We start from the raw sequence: 10,221 nt of genomic DNA, 5'->3' as shown, positions 1-10,221 counted from the left end.
TCGACGATAATAACCGAGGAACCGGCGGCACAAATCTTCAATCTCGTTTGGCAAATGGCCGATCTCGAGGCCCGGTACCGCTTGCCAGCCGGGACAAAAGAAGTCGCTTCGACGTGTGTTCTTAGCCGCGCGAATCCGTGGAAATGTTCTCTTCCCCCCCGCTGCGCCCTCGCATTGTTCGCAACGCCCGGCGTTCTTCTTTCTTACACCGAGATCCTTTTTTGCTTTTCGCCTTCCGCTTCTTACGGCAACGCTCCCGAGATTCCTCATTTTCCTCCCTTCTTTCCTCCAGACGAGAAATCGATGCTCCTTCGAACCTCGTATCCGCCAACCTTGCAATTTCCCTCTTTCTTGTCGCCTCTCCTCGCTCTTCACCGACAACTATGTCCAACCAATTTTCCCGATTCCTCCCGAAAAACGACAACCGTCCATTCGTAGCGAAACATCCACACTCGTTATCTCTTTGATAACGCCTCGTTCTCTCGTTGCTCTGGTCGCTCCCCCGCGATCCGTAACTTGCGATTTTTCTACGTGTTCACGGCACCCGCTCTATTTCCTACTTCTGCCCGTTACATTTCACTTGACCTGGCCCTGGAGAGAGGGAGCGTCTTCCATTTTCCGCTGGTTCCATCGCCGGTGTAACAAGTTTTCCTTTCCATTCGAAAACGATTTACCGAGCCACGGTCCTCCTCGAGATTCCGCGATATTACGAAATATGACGGGACCATCGTGCAAGGAGGAGGACGGGCAGGGGTGTAATTTGACGCTGGAAATTTTTCACCGAGCAGAATTCCACCATTGTTTGCGACCGAGCATTCCTCGTTGTCGTCTTCCGTCCAGTGTCTCTCCTTCCGCCTACCGTTCCTTTTTTCCACCTCCGTCTAGCGAAGCACGGAATTTCGGGGCTCGGCCACCTACGGAGTGGGGTGGACAGCTCGTAATTCCCACAGAGACCAGGAATTTTTTTTCAACAAGCTAAACTTTCAGGTATTATTCGATGGTTCTATTCTTCCTTCCTTTTCTCCTTTTAACCTCGGCTTTTCTCTTTAAACTGTAACGCGAAATTGTAACTTCACCCCCGGATATCGACGCGTAAATTCTCCCAACGAATTTGCGCCGGGGAAAATCTTAAAATATCGCCACCAAAATCCAACGACAAATTTTATCGAACGTCATAAACCCGTGGGAACCTGGACGACGTGAATTTACGAATTCCGTTAATCCCTGTAGCCGCACATGTGACACAGAACTGCGGCGCGCGTTCGCGACGATAAACGGTGGGAAACATTCGAATGATTCGAACCGTCGCGGCGGTCCGTTTCCTCTCGTTTTTCCCGCAGGCAGATACAAGTGAGACGAGTTTGGCGCTAATTCGAAAGACGAGATACGCCCCCGAGGCGGCTCTAATCTCGTTCGTGCCGCGTTCAGCAGTATTGCGATGAAAGGCGTACCTTAATTTTCACCGTTCGTTCACGAGAACGTCGAGGATGGGGAGAGGCAGGCGGATGGAGAGGGAGAGAGAAAAAAAGAACCACGTTGAAATACGATGGATGGTAATGAGTCCGACGTTCCACCGCGACGCCGACGCCGACGCTTCGAACTCCACGGATTTCGAAGGTTATTCGAGGATTTTCTTTGTTCCGACCCTGTCCTCCACCATCCCCGCCGTTCCTATAGCCAAAGGGATCGCCTTTCAATTCCGCGGAGCTCCGTCTTTAATTCCTCTGCCCCGCGGAATAATATTTTAATTGAGACGAACGTTCCGCGCCCTTCGTCCATGCTAATCCTCGATGGATCCACTTGACGACGGTAGATGGTGAGGTTTTGTACGTGGTGCATCGCGGTTTCGTGGGATTTTCGTTTAGCGATCGAGCGATAATTCATTAACAAGAGTGAAGAAATAAAAGATCAACTCAAAGTCTCCTCTCTTCCAAATCTCAACATTCAGCCCTGGGTTTTTCCGCAACGGTTGGAACTAACGTGCCTCGTCGAGTTCTCGCGGAAAGGTTTCTCAGGAAACGCTCCCGATCCCGGTTCGTTTGTAACTCTACTATCAGCTGTACAATTTAACCGAACAGTAGTAAGAGCTACTTGGCGTGGTTGAAGTGAACAGATAAATAAGGGAACATTCTCACCGGTGGCGTCGATATTCTTCGTTCGGCAGCGTCGCGACGATGTCAAAGCGGGATCGCTGATAGAGATTCAATATTTATACAGGGGGAAGTTTGGAGGGAACGCTCTACGAATCACGGCGAAGTTTCGAATTCTACGTTTCCAGATCGTACACGCTGACATCGTCTGCTGGCGCGAGTCTCTCCACTACCAGCCCAGCCAACCATTTCCGCTACATTGCTCGGCGAGGGAAGTTCGACAACCCAGCCGTTCAACTGTCCACGAAAAGGCTGACGCCTTGGTAGAGGTGTGTACGGTGGGTTAGTCTGGCCGCGATCAACCAACCTCGTTGACCCCTTTTTCCGTTTGACGTGCAATTTTTCCCAACGCGAAACAAAGAGATGAAAAGTTGGATCGATCGGGGAGGAGGAGTGTTCCGCGCTTTTCAAACGATTCGTGGTTTTGCGAAAAACCCCGTGTCACTGGCAGCTCACGACGGAGGGAAACTGACGCCACTTTTGGTCGAAGACCAAGCGCGGTGGCGATTCGAGGGAGAAATCGCTCGCGCGGATGCGAGAGTCGCCTAGGGAGTTGAGCGTCTTCGAGCGTGATCAAAATTCACCGGGAGCTCTTCGCCGTAATTCACCGAGACGGCTGGGAAGGCCAGCTCGCGGGGAAAACCTGAGAAAATCATCGTCGAGGATGTGCTCCCGCCGGCAAAAAGCTCAGATGTCAGGCGAATCCTTTTGTTCGCATACGTGTGCAGATAGCGGCGCACGCCGCCGCGCCGGCACGGTGCCGGAGGAAGAAACGCGGTTGGGTACAGCTCGTTCAATAACACCGCGTAACATCGTCTTTGGTCCCTATCCCGTACGTTTCTGTCGAATTTCACAATCTAGACGAGTACTCCCAACGAATTCTCGAATTTGATAAAAAAGAACGTAAGCGTCTTCTCGTTCCACAAACTTTTCATGAAAATATTTGTCGCTTTTATAACGAACTTACGGGATGACCTAGCAGATACTTTGCCCATCGACTCGTATCTTCTGCGGGCTTGTTTAACTTCCCGAGGTGACGCGGGACGAGAAATAAAGAGAGTTCTGGAAGTAGGTTAACAATTTATCCGAGGATCTTCATCTCCCGTAGATTTTTTCAAGCGAAAAGACGAATAAGCAGAGGAGAAGAGGTAAAGGGACCGCCGCCCTTTGAAAATCGAGTTGTTTTCGCTGGAGGAGTGTCCTGACGGTCGGTGCAACGACCTGTAGCGAGGAGGCGTGGAGGAGGGGAACGGAGGCTAGAATCGGACGACGCATGGAGCGAGCCGGAGGCGAAGGCGGTCGCAGAGAACGAGAGAATTTAATTTCTCGGTAACATTACACCTTAGGAGCCTTATTCGAGCGGCTTTGTGCACCTCCGGGGGTGGCGCAAAGAGACACTCGATCGCAGGACTCCATTTGCGGTTTAGCATAATGGAAACCCAACGCGCCCTCGGGGCCACCACCACTCTCTTCTTTCCGCCTTGCCTCGCTACGTTTCCTGCCCTCTTTCTCTCTTCCCGTCATCCGCGCAAAAATAAATAAGTTCGGGCAAACACCGACGCCTCCAGACGCTTCATCTGTCCCCTGAATCTCGACGGACTCCAGAACCTCTCTGTCTTCGTGAAATTTAGCGCGAGGCCAATCGCAGATTATCCATCTCGTTTGACATTTCACGCAACTGCCCGGAATTTTCGTGTACGGTAAAAATCGGTGGCGAGCAAAAGCGGTGAAATAGCGTGGGCTAATAAAAAGGCGAAGTTTCCTCCTTTGGTATCGCGCGTCGTTAGGGGTGGACATTTTAATTTTAACACCGACGAAGCCGCAATTGGCTCGGAGGGTCACCGTTGGCCGGGGAGCTTAATGACCCCTAATGACGGGTTAAAAATATCGGATCCCCGGCCAAGATCGAGGGGAGAGGTCGAGGCCGTGACGAATACGTCGGGAGGGATGGAGAAAAGGTGGCCGACGTAAAAATCCGTAACATCGCGGAGGAATTGGCGTGGGTGCGTTGCCATTGAAATTCTGCCCCATTTCTGCCGCGAGAGGTAATTTACGGGGCAACGTTTATTACGCGAAACAAACGATCGCGGTCGTTAATCGGCACAGAATTTTATTACATTTTAATTCGAGGAACGATAACGGCGGAGAAATTGCAAGGGCAATTACCCGTCGGTGAGATATAATAAACGACCGACCAATATTCCGAGCTAATTACTGTTTAATTAATACACGCGAATCGTTCGTTTAACGAGAATTAACGAATATACGTACACAGAGAACGCGGGAGGGAGATTTGTCGATCGAGCTGAAGGAGCGCGAGCTTTCCGATATCTCGGCAAGAGGAGGAAGGATAATGGCCGCTTATTCGCGACGATTGCCCAGGATCCGTTTGCTATCCACGCGGGAGGGGGGAGAGGGAGGCTTTATTCTCGCGCCCCGGCCAAGGTAACAAATTTTGACGCCTTAATGAACGTCGGATTAAATGTTCCGGGCTCATTAACCCGGCGGATCGGCGGCTCCGCCTCGCCTCGCCTCTCGCCCGTAGGATATTGCCGGGTGGAAAAGAATTACACGGGTAATCGCCTTGCAGCCGGGATAATTGCAATTGACGGACGGAACAAAGGGTTAACCTTCGCTTTGCCGCCACCAGAAAACCGGGCACGGACCGTAATTCGTGGAAATTTGTTTCGATAACATTACCTTCTACGATAGAAAAATCGTTATTACTTTCGGACGGATACACGCTACTACCCGGCGAAACTTTCGAAACCGCTACAGTAATTCCATATGCATGATAAAATTGATAACGGTATTCGATATCAATATCGAAGAGTGGTTTTCAATTTTCATCTGCTATTGTAGACGTCGTAATTTAATATTTTTGTTGTCCAATATTCACCGAATCTACTATAGTACTATCTCTCGTCGTATACATGCACATATGTATAGACGTATGTACAGATGGTCGCTTGATTTCAGGTTACCTCTATCTCTCAAACGAGAGACGAATTCTCGCAGACAATTTCTTACCATTCATCCTCGTTCTTCTTTTTTCCAGAGGGGCTGTGATGAGGGAAGCGGGTTAAAGGACCCTGTGTCGCGCAGGCGCCGGTAGGAGTACAGGAAAGATGCTGCCTTCCTCGAGAGCTTTATTAAGCCCGCTGCTGCTTCTAATCATCGCTGGAAGCACCGGTGCCTTCAGCTCCCGACAAGGAGGTAAGAAAGCTCCGCTGGAAGATGTTTTGTCCTGAGGGGCATCAACGACGTCGTCTCGTTCTTGTTCGCGGCGTCGTCGTCGTCGTCGTCGTCGTCGTTGTCGGCGTTCCCCGTCCTTCGTCAATTTTCAGAAAGTTTTCCTCGGCAAATCTGGTTAAGTCGTTGACCGAGTTTCCTCCGCGGACTCGGTACACGTATATTCCTCCTTTCGACGAGACTCTCCCTCGAATTCTGCTCGTTTACGGATGTCGTTGAACGCCAGCGTCCGAGACACGAAGATCGCGAGGATCTGTTGGACGACGACCCAGTTAGTCTTGTTTTTAAATTATGTAAACCGAAAGGACGACTCTCGGGCCAAGTTCAGAAGAGAATAATGGCCTCGTCTCCTCCGACTCCCTGTTGCGTTAACCCTAGGCAACCGTTTGCTCTCGTCTCCTCTCGCGATAAATATTTGCGCAGCGAAGTTTGCGCTTTTACGGCGCCAACCTCCTCTCCTCTCTTTTTATTTCTCTCTTTCGAGTTTACTTTGAATTTCCTCGTTGTTAAGAGGCACCAGGACCTGGTGGCGGGAGGACACGCCGAATTTCATCGTGTTTAAACTTCCCTCCTCCCTCTATTCGGCAAGCGACGAAAAGGGGGCGAGAAAAATGACAACAGCGTTGTAACAAGCGTGGAACTTTGCTAGAAATTAGACGTTAGGCTCAAAGTTGCTAGGAGAGAGAATATCCGCGAAGATCCGTTGCGACAAGTTCGCGGCCGTCTTAAACACCGGGCTACATTTTAATTCGCCGCCGCTTACGTCGAGCTGAGCAGAATCCGGCGGGCGCATAACCGTTTCATAACCGATCCGCGAGACAACGGTGGCGCAGGCTTAATGCAAACTGGCGCCGTTTCTCGGAATTACCGAGGGGGACGGGCGGGCCAGCTTCTGAATTTACACGACCTTATTTCGGAAAAGCTCGCGCGCGCGCGTCTTTCACGTACCACCACGCAACCATTTCCTCGACTTGCTCTCTACGCTGCTTCTCATCCCCCTTCCTCCCTCTCTCGTCTTCGTTATAGCTGGCTACAGCAGTTTCTTTCTCTTTGTCGGTGGTCTACGTTATCCTCCGTCTACTCCTGGCCATTTGTCTGCGTTTCGCCGTGCTTGCCCTCGCGGAGAGAACAGCTCTTAGTGGCTATTTCCTAGATTAAGGTCACCTGGAAAGCAAATAGTTGTTAGAGGTAGAAAGAGGAACTCGCCGGGTGTCGCGCAAACGCTCAACTTCCGGTGTGTATACGTTTCTGGAAAACTATTTACGCGCGAAACACGGTCGCATTTCAGAAATACCGGCAGAGATACAGACTCGCTACCGCGACCGACCGGGAATTTCTCCTTCCTCCACCTCGATGTGAACCTCCTTGTTTTCCTTCTTCTTCCCCTCGAAACGAGAGCGAGATACACTTTCGTGTATTACGAATGCTCACTTCTGCACAGAGACAAATTAATCCTTTTGTTCCGGTACATGAAACTCGTATTAATTTCATTCTTTATACCATTACGACGGAGCTTTCCTACTTTTTAAACGTCCATTTACGGTTTAAAAGGAAGATAACGCCGGTACATAGAGAAGAAATCGTTACGTTCTATAATTTCTTCCTCTCGTTTTCCCCTACTCTAAGCGGATTACAATTTCCCCGGTATTTGGAAACGTCAACGCCACTTGTTTCAATTGCAACCTGCAGCCGGATTACAGCTGTGGCCGCAAGGCAGGACCCTCGAGATTTTATTTTCGCGCGCGGCTCGCCCGGAAACGACGCCACTATCGTAACCCTTTAGACTCGTGGGAGGAGGAGAGGTAGCGATTGCAGCCGCCTATTGACCCAGATCCCAGACGTGGCGGCGCGCTAGCGAAATTTCAGCGGGCCGCGAAAGATTCTCTCGCCGGGAACAGACCTCGACCCCTCGCTCGAATTAAGGTCGCCGGCGGAGGGAGGATGATGGCGTTTTCCAGACACGCTCGAAGGGTGACTCTTCTCCGGTTGATCGACTCCAACTTTGCGTCCCCCCGTCTCTCCCTCCGCGACGAGCAGCTCCGGGAGAGACAGAGTCAGGCCAGGTATACAGAGAACTGGGGTGAAACGATCAGCCTAATCGCAGGGCAAATAAGATTATCTGATCGAATTTTAATGGTGAACTCGCGTGCCCTCCGTGACGAACTCTTCTGGTTAAGGCGATCGTAAAGAGCCGGTCTTCTCTCCTCGTTAATACGCCGTGAATTTCGAGGGGTTGCTAATTTTCAGCGCGACAAATTTACTGGGCGTAAACGAGTGGGATCGCCGGCTCAGCCAACTTTTTCTCACTCGACGAACATGTTATTTACATAGATTTTCCCTCGCGTGAACTTTTCCAAACGTTTTCATCGCCTCCCTAACGATCTCTCGCCGTTCCTTTTACTCCGTACAAAGCGTTCGGTAATTGCGTGGATAAAGTGGATTCGGTAAATCACACGCGAAAGAGAAACATTCCGACGTGCCAACAATAAGAAGCTCTTCTCCGGCATCTGCGAGCGCTGAAACTCGCGTGGAGTATATGTAGAAACCGGCAATGAGAGGACCAGGAATACCCGAGGTTCGCCAAGCCGTTGTTTCGAGAGGTAACCTCACGACGTAGAATGCTTCTCGTTTTCGTCTCCGTCCATTCGCGTCGAAATTGCTTGGTCAACGGACCAAGCGCTTCAACGTTTCGCGCTCGCTCTCGTACTTATGTGAAAACGTCGCGAACGAAGCCAACAAAGGCAGCCACGTAGTCTGCCGGCGTCGTTGGAAAAAGAACGCGCGACGTTCGTTAAGGCACCGATGCTTGGCGAACAAGAAGAGCAAGACTAGGACGAGCATCGGACAGACTAGACGCCTAATTAAAAAGGGGTCGACGAACCTTCGCGAAATGGTAACGCGGAACGGTCAAAAGCCGCGAGCTCCATGTGCGGGGAATAGCGAATTGATTTTCTTTCCCCTCCTTTCTCACCCGATCGTCTCTCCCCCTCTTTTTTTTTAATGAATCGATTGGATGATGCTGCAAAATAAATTCCCATTCATCGGTGGTTTCACCGCGGCGGTCGCTCGTTCCGGCGTTTTCGAGCGGTTGATGACTGTGAAATCACACAACGAGAGATCGGTAATTGCCGCGAGTGGAACGCGGTAATAAATGAAACTCGCGTTGGGAAGTTATTTACCCGGATTCGTCCCCGGTCTAACTGTGAATAGTTTACGGAAATTCTAGAAATCCGATTCTTCTCGTCGAAACGGCCAACGTTTTCTATTCTTTCCGCTGGTTACATACCTTTCGTCGGTCCATTGAAGGAGTTTACCTGGGATAGGGGCGGCGACAGTGACTACCGCAGAATTTAATTCACATTTAAATGTCTATGAACTTTGGTACAGGGGTGTTCCTTGATGCAAGGATACGGAACTGAGTGCCCGCGCTGGAAGCGCGTCGGTTTTTAAGACGCTTGCCTCTCCTGTCGTCCGCGGGGTGGTGGGAATGACTTAGAGGAGGAAGGTTTGGGAATTTTTGGGTACAGCGAGCCTACCCAAGTTTAGACAATTGCCCTTTTTTGGGGGCATCGAAAGATGACGAAGACATGACCCGGACGCGTCGGGCTCTCGGTGCTTACCTGATTTATTGCACCAGCCTTGAGTGCCTTTTCGCTGTAACTGCTCGAAGGAATTTTGGTGAACGCAGAGTGTGTGACCATTGTAGGATTTCTATGGCTTCCCCGCTAGACTTGGAGGTTACGGACGTAACACCGCGATCCACCTGTTTCGTTCTGCAATTCTATATTGCAATTTAAACTTTCTTCGTTACCTCTCGTTTTAGTCACTACTCCTCGTACGACGTTCCACCGGACTACGTTGTTCCCAACTTTCTTCTACAAGTTCACATTATTACGAACCGTTTCTTTAGGCACAGCTTAATCGCCGCGAAATCGTGGTTGGAACGAAGAACACGTGTAAAATGGCGCGTCGAATTCGCGTGGATCGCGAAACGGTCCCTCTCCCCCAACGGAGAGACAATCAGCGTAAAAATTCAGCCTCGTCGCGTGCCGATCCATCGACGCGGCCTCCATCGCGAATCTACGCGCAGGGGTCGGAGAGCCCTTGAATCTGCTCCAGCGGGGTAAAAGGGCGCGGAAAACGGAGAAAAGTAGACCGATCGCGAGCGTCGACACGTGTTAAACGGCAATATACCGCTCGCAGCCGTGTTTCTCGCGATCTCGATAAGGACCGTGATACCGTTTGTGCATCGCAAATCCTGTATTATGCGCCGACCCGATTAATGCAATTACCGGAGAAACAGGGTTACGGAATAATGAACCGCGCGGGTTACTCTATCATGGTGACGCGTTTCGCGAAAATTTGTCGCGTTTAGTCGGTCAGTTTGATATTGTGCACGCACGCCGTTGTTATCCGGCTGTTGGTATATACTCGATGTGCGGAAATTGCGATCGGCGGAAATATTTTTCGCGGGTTTGCTGTCGTATTATGAAGCAATTAGCGTTTCGGATAAGGTGGTTAATTGGGGATGGAATAGGGCGTCCCAGTTTATCACATATTCTATGGAAATAAATAAGAAAAGAATTTGATATAAACACAGGCCGTTTGAAGCTTCGTTGAAAATATGGTATGGAAATTGATTTGCCTGTGAGATTCAATTTGTCTTTACAAGTTTAATAACAAAGTTCCGATCGCCACTGTAAATTCTGCTACGCTCTGTCGTGTACGGGATATTGCTGTCTGAGAAATATAAAAAAAAAGGCCGATAGACTGGAATATATATCGTAGCATTCACAGCTTTGTTGTTCTCTCGTGTGTA

The 10,221-nt window shown here is 50.2% G+C and overlaps 1 protein-coding gene across 1 annotated transcript in view; it reads left to right on the top strand.

The window, feature by feature from the left end:
* Positions 1–5,278: 5,278 nt before the first annotated feature.
* LOC108574697 overlaps positions 5,279–10,221 on the top strand; it is a 107,898-nt gene continuing 102,955 nt past the window's right edge. Inside the window, exon 1 of the mRNA XM_017937321.1 lies at positions 5,279–5,366. Coding sequence (XP_017792810.1) covers positions 5,279–5,366 — 88 coding nt within the window. The remainder of the gene's footprint in view (positions 5,367–10,221) is intronic.

This window comes from Habropoda laboriosa, unplaced genomic scaffold (assembly GCF_001263275.1).
Source record: "Habropoda laboriosa isolate 0110345459 unplaced genomic scaffold, ASM126327v1 scaffold203, whole genome shotgun sequence".
NCBI lineage: Eukaryota > Metazoa > Arthropoda > Insecta > Hymenoptera > Apidae > Habropoda > Habropoda laboriosa.
Note: the sequence above shows the minus strand (reverse complement) of the source record. Positions and strands in the feature narration are given on the sequence as shown.